This window comes from Hippopotamus amphibius, chromosome 2 (genome assembly GCF_030028045.1).
Source record: "Hippopotamus amphibius kiboko isolate mHipAmp2 chromosome 2, mHipAmp2.hap2, whole genome shotgun sequence".
NCBI classification, from domain to species: domain Eukaryota; kingdom Metazoa; phylum Chordata; class Mammalia; order Artiodactyla; family Hippopotamidae; genus Hippopotamus; species Hippopotamus amphibius.
The window spans coordinates 186,141,910-186,156,664 of NC_080187.1; the positions used below are offsets into that span (position 1 = coordinate 186,141,910).

The following is a 14,755-nucleotide window of genomic DNA, read 5'->3' on the forward strand; positions in this document are numbered from 1 at the left end:
CCAGCGATAGAATGATGGACTGAAAGATAGCTTTTAATACTTTCAATTTTATTACATGGGCAACCATCTCCTCATATCCCCGAACCCTGGTTTTTGTCTGCAGGGATCATGAACAGCTAGTTTCTATTCAGTCCAGTGCTTCTTTTTCTAGGTCACTTCTGGATGTGGTGCTGCATTTGTAGAACACTTTCTGTTCCCTGTGATCCTGTAACCTCTGGTACATTCAATAACTTTATTAAATTAGAAAAATAATATTTCCCACCTTTGAAATCCAAACCACCACACAAATAGAACTAGAGTTTGCATGCGGAATGAATATTTTATTACTAGATTATAAAAATAAAATACAAAATAATTTTAAAACAGAACTTAAAACACTGTACAAAGCTTTAATATGATACAAATGGGAAAATTAAATAAATAAATACACTTTTATGTACAGATGGCCTATACAAAAGCACTCCATGTTTCTGCCAATACTCTATGTCCTTGGTTGCCTGAGCAAAAATGCATAAAGAGGGCTGCTTGGAGGGGAAGGGCTATAATACAATACCTTTGGAGGTATTTCAAAGAGCAATTTCTCATCACTCTGATTTCATGAAGAGGAGAAAAAAGGGAGAAAACTATGGAACTGTTAAGTTACTCTAACTTATTGGTCTTGCTCGACGAGAGAGAATTCTTCTGGTTTGTGGTTCCATCTGATTTGAGCTGCCAATAGTTCAGAACTTTCAAGTTTTATATCTAATTCAAAACGAGGTGTTTCCCAACTCCCTCTTTTTTCCTAAAAGCTGTGAACTTGTAAGTAAATGGCCCAGTGAAATTCAGCACTTGGTTATTTTAGGAAAGGAGTCAAGAAGGGGACCAGGCACTGTGCATGAGAAATGAGGGAGCTCAAGCCTGGGTCATCTGTTCTTTTGTTTACTCAGTTCACCCAATCCAATTTCAGAGCCCCAAGGGACACAGTGTTATATTTCCTTTAGCTTCCTATCTTTGTACTTCTGAATGCTTTTCACCTTAGTGAACTAATTTACCTAGCTGGTGAATAGTTTAAAAAGAAAAAATCCCAATGGCTTTCCCTTCCCTGGGTTGATCCCTAAAACAAATCACATTCAAGCTCTGGTAGGTTTGTTTATCCCTTGTGGATGACAGAACACCCAGACAGACCCCAGGTATGGTGAAGTGCTGTGCATGAAATTTTAAGGATTTAAACTGTATATTTTAAGGGAGACAAAAGCAACATATGGCAAGGGTAGTCTATATAAAAATTTGGTTTACCCAGTGTTTTTAACTGGGTGAGTGAACACTTATGTATACAGTATGAAACAATATTAAACTACTTAAAAGAGAGATAAAATTACCTATTGTTAGTATGTAAAATTATGTCATCAGCAAATTCTGTAGTCACATGGGCTCAAAGGTTTGCCTCCCTGAATCCTATTCTCTAGGTCAAGGAACCCAGAACTGCTGGCCCAGGGCATCTGAGAGATAGGTCAGTATCATCAGTGATACATACTGCGCCCACACTGTCACTTCCATTAAAGAGGCAGGTCCTGTCAAAGTTTCACAGGGCAATGAAGGAAAAGGCTTCACTTCCTATACATGTCTCCTTAAGATCAAGGATCCAGGAAAATCTAAGGAAATGTTCAAATCATTACTGAGTAAATGTTTCTAATATTCAATGTCTTGAGATTGTGTATCACGTCAAGGTGACTTTAACCTTGTCACATACTCTGATTTTCCAAATTTGCTTAAGGGAAGTAATTAAACATCAAACTTATGTTTTAAAAATTGGAGCAGGTATTCACAACTGAATTAGATGTATTGGTGGGTCAAGGCTTTATCAGCATTTCATGTCCAGCCAGGGATTTGAGATGTGCAGTATCCAAATACCCCTTTAAATGAATAGGGGGGATCCTTGTCCCATGTCCTGGAGTTACCTAAGAACTATAGGAATTCCCCACTTATCTCCTGCAGTTCTCCCTAGCAATGTTGGCAACAGATTCTGCAGACTCCTGAGTCTAACTGGCTTAAATTTCTCATAATTCCAGAGGGACAGCCAAACTCTTGAGAATATCCAATGATACGTTTCCACACTACTCCCACATCCTTTAAGTATATACCAGAGTTCTACTGGATGAGGACAGGGAAGTGGGATGTCCTAACAACCACTTGAGGTTTTCCATGTCCTACATCTTTCCATATGCTCTGAGGACTGGAACTGCCTCTTGTTCCCTTCTCTAGATTAAGGTCTAAATATGCACCTGTGATTTCTGAACTTGGGAAAATGTTGACATGTGAGGACTACCATAGTGGTTACATGCCTTAATCCTGTAATACTTTTATATTAGAACATAGATAAATAACTTTTCTTGAAATAAACTGTCTACAGTACCAAACTCAAGAAAATTAAACAATATAGTTTTCATCAACCATTCTATCTCCTCAGTGATATAGGTGCTGAAATATCTCTCCCATTAGGCAAAGTCCCAACACATCTGTGGTAAATACATATAAACAAAAATGGGCAGATTTTAAAAGAGTGAATGCAAATAACTTAATTCTAAAACACATGAACATGACAGAAGAAATGGTTCCCTAACATATACCACATTTTGATAGATATCAAGGAATGAAAAAAAGTTTTAAAATGTGAAAATTCTGATCTTCAAGACTAAATCTAGACTTATCTACAAATAAATGTATTTTCAAATAGCCAGAGTAAGATGCATTTTTTTCCCCCTAAGCCACTAAATTCTGAATTCTGGATCCTGTTTCTCCTATCACCAATTCCTAATGTTAGATTAAGAATGTAGTTCCTAGAACAAAGAATCTTCTGCTCTTGAGGGAAAAAGCATCTGTTTTTAATTCAAAGCTATTGGATATAGAAAAACTAGTTATAGTTTTAACTATCTGTGTCTGGGTTTATAAAACATGCACCAACATTTTTCCTTATCAATTGCATATAACCATAGGAACAGTCACATAAAAATCTGTGGCCTGCAAGGAATCTCTGATGATTACAGAAGAACCTCAAGTCCCCATAGTTGCTAAGAGTGAAACAGAGATACTGCACCCTAGTCCACTGGATTAGTACGCAGCTGAGATCCGTTTAGTATTTTAAAGCAAACAATATAGAGTGGATAATGACAACAGTGGGTCTCAGTTACCATTTTGCTGCTTATATAGGGCTTCACTTGGCAACTTAGAAAAAAATTCACTCCACAACATGTGACTCCATAAACAGTAAATGTAACTATGCCACTGTCAGCAAGGCCAGCTTGCACACCAAGTTGAGAATAAGAGTGCCTGCTTAAGACTTACCATTCAAAAATGTTTATAATCTGTGCTTTAAAGTCAAATTTGATATGACCCAATTTTCATTCTTTGTTCACTATAAACTTAAATGCCTTTAAGCTCTGTAAAAGACTGCTATGTGGAATTTTAATATTTCAAACAATCTACACCCTGGAGATTTGGCAGCATAATTTAGGGATAATGCTGCCTAAAGGGACTGAACTGTTGTTAATTCCATCTTCTGCTCCACCCAAGTAATTCCAAAGACTAGACAAGAGAGGGTAAGGACAAGTGTGACTAGGTAACTAGCCATTTTGTTGTGATAGGAGAAACTAGGAGGCACTTGGTTTTTAAAAGATAATTTTAACTTCTGCCCCATACTACTCTTAATATGGTTTGGCTTGACTTTAATTGATGGCTATGTCCCTCATCTTAGGTGGAATAACCAAACTGGTGTAAAATTACTTGGATGATCTATGTTTGTCACTGAAATCTGAAATATGCCATCACTAAAAAAATAAAAAATAAAAAAGAACAAAACCCAACTCATTTTCTGTATCATACTCTAAAATAACAAAAACAAAAATCCTTGCGCCAAAAGTGCTTTGCTCAGGGCTGCCAACTTCTCTTTTTAGCCCAAGACATCTAAAATCTAAAAGCACAAACCGCTTTTAAAAACCGTAAAGCAAATCTCTATACAAGATAGTCCTTTTAAGTGGATCTATTGATACATAAGATATAATTAGTCTCTCTTCTTTTGAAAGTATCAGAGCAGAAATATCTTTGGTTAACTCTTTACATGCAAAATATTCTTACACAACAAGGCTGTTTCTGGATCTTGAGTTTGTCAGTGCCATTTAGAAAAGGGGGCAACACAGTGGAAAAAGCTGGGAGAAAAATGGAAGGAACCAAGAAAGAGAGAAAATATTCAGTTGCCATGTTGCCGTCATTGTCCATTTTGACTTCTAGCAGAGAAGTGCCAATAAGAAATAAAATAACACACATACCACAGTCTGCAGCCTCATCAGCTTTTCAAATAAATTACCATGAGCACATTTCTGAGTAGAGGGCTCAGGATTTAAAGCTGGCTACTTTTAGCACAATTTAGCTAATACAACAGGAAAAAGAAGATAATTTCTTAATTGTAGATTGCTCTCCACCCCCTCAAGTGAGGTGAAAAGAGGAAAGCAGAATGGTAATTTTTACGAGATTTTTAAAAAAAATTTTATGTCAGACCCATGATTATCATCCCAGTTTATCCACTCTAACCATAAGGACAGAATTATGTAATTAACATGACAAATCTTTGAACCAGTATTACAAGCGTGTCCTAGTAATTTTTTCCCCTATTAAAATCTTTTAAAAATGAAAATTAAATAACCTATCTTGGCTTGTTAAAGACTGCCAACCTTTGCATTATACACAAGGAAGGCAAAAAGTATCTGAAGTGTCACATGCCAAGAATATATTTTCAGAAAATGAAGATAGGCAAGGCCTAAGTGTACACGAGGCACACAATAAAAATTAATTTTACCATCTGTGATCTTGAAATTACAAATGGAGAATGAGAAGGAATGAGTTTATATAAGCATATGTTTCTCTATATATTTATAAATATTTATATAATTTACCATGAAGACATGCAAGTAGTATTATAGCAACTATTATACAATATAATACAGAAGGATCGGTCTTCCAATATTACAGTTGCTTTAGTTAAACAGCAAATATGTCTTAAATATTGTATTCCTCTGTACTCTTGAAACCGGAGAGAAATTAAGATTCCACTCTATGCTACATTTCTTATGGGAGACCATAGATGCCTCAACAGTGTTTTGAGTTTTTGTGGTTTTTTTTTGTTTTTTTTTCCAAAAAGCTCAACACATAAAGAGAACAAGTTAAGTTCAGTGCAGCTTCAGGGCAGCTTTGATGCAGCATTAGAATATGTTCACTTGGTGAGGAAATATCTTTCTTTTTTTGTTTTCCAATTCAACCATATTAGGTTTGGCAGCAAACACAAGGTCAAAGAGAAAGCACAGATGTTTGCTAGAAGGCAAATTTCAACAGCAAGCAGACCAATTTACCTGGCCTTAATAAGGTCTTTATAACACAAAAACTACAGAGTATAAAAGAGCCCATTTAAAAAATCTAGTATAATTTAACTTTGACTGATTCCTGTTAGCAGAAGAGTGAGATCAGAACAAATATGTTCCTCATGACAGCTGTATAAATTAAGATTACATGAAAATCAGGTCACAAAGCCCAAATATTCAAACTAAAGCACAGGAGAAGCAGGTAATAAAACCTTAAAAGATAAATATTGAGCCTAAATTTATTTCCTCAGATCTCATTCCTTATTGGCTAAGTGTATAAAATACAAAGTTTGAGAATTTTAAGCCTCAACATACCTAATTTCTTCCTATTTTTCGTTCTACAGCTCTAAAAGCATAAAGTCACATTCCACAGCAATATACTTCCCTGGTATCGTCTTGGAGGTTGATAGAAATAGTTGGTACCTAGAAGATTTAAGGAAACAAGGTCTACTCTGGTCAGTTTTCCTTCCACAAAGAGGAAACTAACAGGGGGAAAAGGGTCATTCTATCTTAAAGGGTATTACCCCACTCTCTGTCCCTCTCCCTAAAGCACTAAAGCCTGCAAAGTAGTTCTATTTAGACTTTTCCTTCCTTTACCTAAGTTTCATCAGTTGTTTTTCACAATAAAAACATACTGAGTTAAGAACTGTTGCTCCAAAGAGAAATATTAGGGGATTTAAAAAAGTAATTGGATTTGAAATTCACAGCATGTGCTGCTAAAAGCACATTAGAATGTATTGTTAAAATAAGTGAGATTGGATCAGGTGACAAACACTAACTTTAAAAAATGTGAAATCCAGGGAGGGTACTAGGAATGAGGCAAAGTAAAGGTGTGAACTTTCAATACACCAGATAAACACACAGGCCAAATGTATGTGAGCACTGGCTCCCCAGCAACACACTTCTTACATACTCTTAATATTGGAGCAATTCTGACTCTCCAAGGCTGGGAAGTTTGGAAAGCAAATATTAAAATGAGAAGTTTCACTTTTGCTATATAATCTTTGAGTAGAGCCTTAAAAAAAGTAGGCTAAGCCCCTTAAAATTCCAATCCACCTTCTACCTTCAACATTTTTGTTTCTAAGGCAGCTAAGAAATGAGAGTTCATTTAACCAGTTTCGCCCCCTTGGATTTTGCTGGATTGCTCCTTCCTATGTAAAGATGTTGATTCCTGATCTGCTTGCTGCCTGCCTTAGGTAATTTCTTATCACATATTTATATCTTCTTATAAATAATTTATCATGTTACTTTCTTTTGCAAGAGAAGACCAACACTGATTTTTTTAAATAGACAGTACAGGGACACACATGCATCAGATTTAGGAGGAAGATCTCACACCTTTCACAGAGATGCAGCCCAGCTCCTATCTGCTGAGTTTACTGGCTGACTTACTCTTCCCTGGGGGGGCTTTAGTGCTGGCCGAGTGGTGATGGAGGCTGCTGGATCCTTTCGGGCCATTCTTGCTGGGTTTGCAATGCTCCTGTTGGCAGGACCTCCTGGAGGAGGAAGATCCTGAGTGGCTGGGAGGTGACTTGCTTCTCCCCAGATGCGGGGATGAACTCCTCTGGTCATGGTGGGGCCGTCCAGCCCTAGATGGTGAGGAACTGGACGTGCGAGGCAAGGAAGAGCTTCGAGGAGAGGCACTGGGACTCCTGCGAGGGACAACTGGACTCTTGGGTGGTGTTTTCGGATTATGAGGGGATCCTGGACTCTTGCATTGAGTAGGGCTCCGTGGTTTCTGAGATCCATTTTGAAGAATTTGGGCCAGGCGGGAGAAAAGGTCTGAGTCAGAATTGCTACTCCCTAGGACTTTATATCTGCGGAGTCTTAAAAAAACAGAGAATCATTATTTTCATTTTAATTCACTTTAGGAGTGCCCACTAGAAAGCCACAATGTCCCAAATCATAATATGTATGATGTGAGTCAAAATCAGGAAACACTTAGAGGATGCAGAGTTACTCTTTCATATAGCAGTTGTATAACCCTGGACAAATTATTTCACCTCTCCCAGCTTTGAATGGGAATACTGTCTATCTCACAGGGTTACTGAGCAGTCAAGTGCAGTAAGGTACTTAATTGGATGTCTGCCATCCTGAAGCACTTACATGTTGTTAATTCCCTTCCTCCTATAGCATATTTGCTCTTCCCATTTACTTAGTTCATTAACTTAATGAAACGTCTCTAGCATGCTAGCGCATGAGAGAGAGTAAACAATTCTGTTTAAGGCTTCTAGGACAGGAACTCTACATATACTTATGCAAACATTAAATTCCACAATATAAGTCTTCAACAACAACTATACTCACCAACAGAAGGAACTACAGATAAAAATACATTTCAACCTCGTTTAATAATTTCCAAAAGGAAAGAGTAGTCACTGGTTTCTCTGGGCCTCAGCTTCTGCCCCTGACAATAGCCTGAGATTCAGGAGAGCTCTCTTACTGGCAACCAAGCTTGGGCCCTGGAATTCCAAAGCTAGAAAGTATTCATATGAAGAGCAATGTCTCCTCTGCCCTAAATGTCTTTCTGTCTCGGCCTAAAACCCATTCAGTTTAAGAATTTAAACCTCAAACTGCTGACATGCCACTCCTATCGAAGGAAATGGGAGAAGAACTTCCAAATTGTATTGACACCTGTAGGATGCAAGGGACAAATACAGCCACCATCACCATCATGGGTCAGCAACAAGTTACTGATTTTTAATCTGAATTTCCTCTCCTCTTCCTTCCCCACTATCTACTTAAACTGACAAATGACATGAAACTCATGCTGGTTAAGCCTAACTTCATGGATCTTATAGTAAAAATTGAAGAACAGAATAAAATAATTCCTCTGTGCCAGGACCTAAGTGGGAAAGTTAAGTTCCCACTGAATTCCCAGATGAGGTTCAGGCTGGTCAGCTCTGTAATATCGGGCACAATGCCACACGTTTGGCTTTGTTATCAAGTTACCAAGTTCTACTTTTAGGGGACAGGTAAAGTCCTAAATAGTAAATGATAATTAAGATTTGTTTGTTGCAGTCCAAAGCAACTCAAGCCACAGATACACTATCTCTACTAAGCATAGATGCCAAGCAAAAGAAGAAGGGGGGATGGGCGAATATTGTTTATGGGATCTTTTTTTAAAAATGTCTCAGCTAGAGACGAAGCGAGAGAGTAGCACAGACATATATATATACTACCAACTGTAAAACAGATAGCCAGTGGGAAGTTGTTGTATAACAAAGGGAGTCCAACTCGAGGATGGAAGATGCCTTAGAGGACTGGGACGGGGAGGGTGGGGGGGACTCGAGGGAGGGTGGGGGGGAGTCAAGGGAGGGTGGGGGGGAGTCAAGGGAGGGAGGGAATACGGGGATATGTGTATAAAAACAGATGATTGAACTTGGTGTACCCCCCCAAAAATAAAAAAAAAATAAAAAAAAAATAATAAAATGTCTCAGCTAAATTACTGCTGTTTACTCATCACCATTTTTTCTGTTGAAGTCTAGTTCCATGGTCATTTCAAATCCAATGTTTAGTTACCTTTGAACCTGAAAGAAGCCCTAGGGCAAGTCAAAACTAAACTTACTTTAGGTAAGGGTAGAAAGTTCTGCCGGGTAATGATACAGATAGGCCCTCACTTTAATATACTTCAGAAACCCTTAAAACAGGTGGAGGCCTATAATATTATCTAGAACAAGCTATAATTTTCATGTAAATTTATTTTGATGTTCACTTTGTTTTTGTTAAAAGACTACCCTTTTGCTTTCTTCTCCAAGGGCTTAGACTATCCTACTCTGAAAAGTGAGTAATGGCTCCAAGAAACACACTCTTAACGGGTTTATTACTTAGCAACATTTTCCCCTCTCCAAAATAAAATCACTCCATGGTCAACTACACATAAGAATATGTCAGTAAACAAGCAATACCACACAGTAAATATTAAGGCAATATAGTATGTGTGGTTGTACATATCACCAGATGTAGGGAAACTCCCTATAGGATTGTTGTTTGTTTGTTTAATTCATTATAATCAGATAAACAGAACTGTTACTAGGATCCATTCATCAAATTATAGACAAGACAGTATTCTTCCCTAGAATTTGACATCATTGTGACATCTGTTATAACAGGTTTCTGACTTTGACAAAACTAGAAAATCACTGAGTATCTAGTTAAAATGGACTGGGGAAGAGACATAACCTTTGTTGCATGCTAATAAGCACTAAACAAAGCTCTAGACATATTCTACCTGATTTCCTCTTCCCAAATCCATGAGGCAAATGTTTTACCCATTTTAGAGATAAGAAAATTGAAATTCACACCACTAGAAAGTGGGAAAGCTAAGAATTAACCTGGATCAAACTGACCCCTTCAACTACACTGTGCTATAAGGCTTGGGAAAGGCAGGGAAGGAAGCAGATGATCAGAAGCAGGCAACGAAGAAATGAAACCACTGACATAATCAAGCAGACACAGAAATAATGCTACACACTTAAGATAGGGAGAGCACACAGCATTACCTGGCTTCTACTCCAGGCCTCATGGGTGGCTTTCCTGGTGGTGGCCGAGGCAAGAACTGAGATGAAGTTGAGCTGTTGACTTGATCTGTGTTGATCCATGAAACTGGCCTTGGAATTTTGCTCTTTCTGGACTGGGAGATGATGGGTGTCAGAAAGCGGTCTTCGGCTGACCTGCTCAGGTGTGAGTCTACAGCCAGTCTTGGAAAGGGAGTGAAGACTTCCTCCTCAGTAAAGGGAGCAGGAACAGTGGCTAATCTCTCCTCTAGCAGTTTATCAGAGGCACTTGAGAGGTCCCCAAGGAAAGACTTAAGTTGCCTTCTTTCCACCAGAAGCTTGACTAGATCTGGCTGATAAGCTTTCTTTTGGAGGAGCTTTTCTTTTGCAGAGACTGGAGAGAATGATTCGAAAGTTGAGTCTATCTCTTGTGCTAACACAGGGATTCGGCTGTGTCTAGTTACAAAGGATGACCTAACCACATCCTTCCGGGATGGAGGACAATGTTCACCCTCTGAAACAGAATGAAACAGTTCTCCGTTTCTAGGGGCAGTTTTCTCTCTCTTACCCTCTTGGTGCAAAAAAGTAGAGAGGTCTCCTTGATGACTCAGCAAGTCTTCACTCTTGATGTCATCCTCCTTAGATATCTTACTTTTTTGCATTGCTGCCACCTGGCCTATCTGTCCCTCAACACGTGGGTCAAGAACTCGTGGAGATACTTCTGAAGTTCTAACTGCCAAAAGCTTCATTATCTCATGATTTTTGTCTTGATTTGGCACCACACTAAAAGTCTGTGTCTTTGTCACATCAAGAGATTCAGTAGTAGCTGAGTGATCCCTTTCCACCGTTACCAAGTCTCCTGGGAGAGGGGAGATCTCAATACAAGGCTGCCCTTTACTCAGCTTCTCATCTTCATTAGCTGACCCTATAAGAATGCTTTTCTCTTCCGTTTCCCTAGGGAGACCCTCAAATTCTCTCACAGCCAGTCCGTTATGGTCAGGAAGGTCTTTTGGTCCCAGGTCTTGGGACCTGTCACACTCTCTAATATTGGGTAACACATCATGACCAATATGATCTATCTGAAGCCCCAAGTCTGTTCTGCTTCCTCCACTAGGAGGTTCGCCCTCTGTCACAACCAAGCCAGAGAAGTTCTCCCTTGGAGAGTAAAGCTCCACAGTGGGCTCCACAGGATGAAGGTCTTTCTTTTCTGGCTGCTGACCACAATGAAAGCTTCCTGAAGTTGACTGTGTAGATGCCACAGAAGGTCTAGGTATTGTGATCTGGAGAGAGAAGGGAAAAAAACTAAATGTAATAATGTGGAATTATAAATGAAGATGCATGAGTTGAGATTTAACACCTCAAATTCTAATGTATAAGAGGAACACAGATCCCAACCAGCTTTGCCCAACTCATACTTAAAACGAACAATTTCGAATAAATATGCATGATACTCAAGCTCCCCTACTCAGAAACTGTAGTCAAGCTCCCCTACTCAGAACAGTCTCCCTCTAGGTTCATCCCTGTCTTTTCCTTAGGCTGCTCTATGCTCTGGAAGACTGACTTCTACTGACTGCACTATCCAGGCTCCCTTGCCTTCTGATTTCTGGTTGTGTTTGCCCAAGGGGGACCACCAGCAGAGGATCAGGGACTTGGAAGAGAGAAAGATCTGGGTATTACTTCTCTCTGCTTCCTCCCGAGGGACTACAGCTTTGGTGGTAGATTCCACCACTCCTGGCCACAGCTTCTGTCACATGGCCCCCTCTCCTATAGATACGACTCTTACCAGGTTCTGTTAACTGCCCCTCTTCCTTCTCTTTCAGGACTCAGAATAGGAATAGCTCCTTCTATTTCTGTTCCTGCTGACTCTCTTAAACCCTACCCACACGTCTGTAAAAAGTTCCTTTCATTAAATTTTCTCCAAGTCCCTTTGAGTGTGTCAGCTATTTCCTGCCAGCATCCAGATACAGGATCATAGGGAAAAAATTATTGGCAAATTATTGTAAGTTGAAAAACTCCAAATTTACATGCATTTGTCGTTTCCCATAAATTCTGTTAATCAAGGTTATTAATATTTTCCTATAAGCAAACACAAAGATGTTTACTAATGTTTTATACCTTCTTTAAATTTTTAAGGTCAAGCCTATTATAAATGAAATTCTATCATCCTTCCATAGAGGTCATTTCAATTCTATGTGAATAAGATTCAATGTTTAATAAGAATGTCCTTTCTTAAAGACACCTACATCTTCACATTTGTTAAGTGACTTGTAAGGAGGCAGAAAATGTCAGCCACATAAACCGGTAAGGAAAAAAGCCTTTTTGAGAAATTAAATAATTCAAAAATCACTTAATGAAGCCCATAAAGCTATAACAAAACTATGGAAATTTGTCTGATTTCAAAGCAAAATAAATTTGGAGCTGTCATGGGAGATTTCACTCAGACCCCATCTCTAGTCCAATGACACCAAGAAATCCATTTGGTCCCAGAGTCAGATAAGTTGTTTAGTTCTGTTTCTCTGTGTGTCAGGAATACAGTTAGGTTTAAGAACATGCAAATCTTACCTTAAGCCCAGCCCAGGGAGAAAACACCTAACTAATGTCCTAGAATAGCTCCTGAATGGAACCAGTATACTGAGGCTCTGTCAGGTTAATCCAAGACCAGACACGAATTCTCACAATAAGCACAGACCTACAATGACCTTTCCATTGGTACTGTCACCCTTCAGGAAGTCACCTCATACCTGTACTTCTCTTTCATAGGCAGATGGCAATTTCCTAGTATTTTTAAAAACGATACTGAAACCTAAAATTTATAGTTATTTACTCTTCAAAATTTACTTTTTAAGATCTGAGAGTGATGGTGAAAAGAAAAGTGTATGTGAAATTATATTAAATACTAAATAACTAGGGAGATAACTATATTTACATTCAGAATAAACAGTCATTTCATTATTATATGTAATTCCAAGTACATCAGCCGAAATGAAATCAGCCTTATTTACAAAAATAACATTCCACCGGTCTTCTCAGATTGAAGCTAGAGAATCAATGCATTTCTGAGCCTGACTCATCTGGATTCAGGATATAAATGTATGTGTATGTTTGGTATGAAAAAAGAGATGATAATCTTGTATAAAGAAAAGATAAATGAACCACCAGACAGAATTAATTTTATTGAAAAGGTTATGAGCAATTATGATAAACTGCATAAATTACTATCATATATTTATATAGCACTTTAATTTATAAAATATTCCTAAAATCATTTTTACAATTCCATTTCATAGCTGCCCAGTATCTTAATTGAGAACTTTTATTAACACAAATTTCACAAATGAAGAAAAACACAGACAAAAACAGTCAGGGATAGGATTCTAGGATTTTGAAAGTCCCTCCCAGCAAAGCCTACTGATATGTACAACACACTCTCAAATGAAGTCTGGGAAACTGTGTCTGAAAAAATAAGTAAATAAAATAAAGACATTATCTATCAAGATGAGCAAAACCAAAGACCAACAGCTGCGTAAAGAGAAGAAAAAGCCAGTTCTCAGTAGGGCTGAAAGCAGCTTCCTCAACATTAGACTGTAAAGGCCAAAAGCAATTCCCATACCTGGGACATTCCAGAAATAGACTAAATGAATGATCTGCCAGTAAGCCACATGCACCCTTTATGTGTTTAATTCACAAATGTTTCATTAAGGCATGAATTCAATCATTTCCTTTCTTCTGTTCTCTAATTGTATCAGGTACACCTTTCTACAGAATCAGAAAATGACCTCAGTGTTTTCCATTTCTTTCATATTCTCTTATTTTTATTAATGTCTAGTACTGCGCTCAACTTAACATCAGTCTCATTACTTTCTGGCTCAGATAAAGCAGCCTCATTATTTTATAGTTATCCCATCTTTAGAACTGGCCACACAGCAAGAGACAATAAACTGCAAACCAACTATTCACATTTTAACTTACAAATTAACCTTTTACGTTCCTCTCATTCACGGATAGTAATGCTATTAATAAAAACTTTGGTAAATTCAACATTCATACCAAATAGTCTCTCTTCCAAATGAAAGGAATGTGGTATATGAAGTATCTATATTTCATTTTGTTTTTTTGACAATTTAGAAGATATAGGTAGTAAAATAATTTAGTGGTTCCTACTATATAGCCAATAATAACTGAGTTAGAGGAACAAACTTCTGGCCTATTAAAAAAAATTAAATTTTAACCATTCAAATTTCTTTGGGCTATTCAAATTCCACTGTAGATTTTGTCTGTTTAAAGCATCTTTACATAATACTTTATACATTTGCTGAAAATTATGAATAAAGCTAAGCTACTATTACTGAAACATGTTTTTATGTACCAAATGTTTATTTCTATGAAGACAGTACACAGTTGTGGTAACATTTGAATATTAAGAGGCCATACATGCTAAAAGAATGTCCTACTCTTTCACTCTTTACCCCCATCTCTTACTCTGACCACATTTATGTTGGTTACGTTTGCTGAAGACACTGTTATATTGTGGTTTGGCTCATGTGGAATGATAGGAGGCCTGATGGAGTCGTAAGGAATGGAGAGGGCAGCAGTCTTTGCTACAGAGGTGGGTAAAACTGAAAACCTGAAGCCTCAAGTAATAAGAAGTAAAAGTTGTTTTTTCCCTTTCCCTGTTATCCCATCCTCAGAGACAGTCACTCATTATTAATAGTTTAATGTATATTTAAGGGAGTTTGAAGTTATAAAAATTTTGTAGAGGTACTAGGAATCATAAATAAGTCACAACTCACACCCAAAGAATAGAAATCCCAGAAGAGACAGATGGAAATAAAATATTTCTTGGCTGGCCAGTAAATTATATAACATATACAT

The 14,755-nt window shown here is 37.9% G+C and overlaps 1 protein-coding gene across 5 annotated transcripts in view; it reads right to left on the minus strand.

Moving 5' to 3' along the window:
* Positions 1-311: 311 nt before the first annotated feature.
* TTBK2 (tau tubulin kinase 2) overlaps positions 312-14,755 on the minus strand; it is a 137,572-nt gene continuing 123,128 nt past the window's right edge. For 4 of the 5 annotated variants that reach the window (XM_057722977.1, XM_057722974.1, XM_057722978.1 and 1 more), the window contains 2 exons: positions 9,890-11,163; positions 312-7,213 (listed from right to left, as the gene is read on the minus strand). In XM_057722977.1, coding sequence (XP_057578960.1) covers positions 6,751-7,213; positions 9,890-11,163 — 1,737 coding nt within the window. In that variant the 3' untranslated portion in view covers positions 312-6,750. The remainder of the gene's footprint in view (positions 7,214-9,889; positions 11,164-14,755) is intronic. The other variant, XM_057722975.1, reaches the window with a different exon arrangement.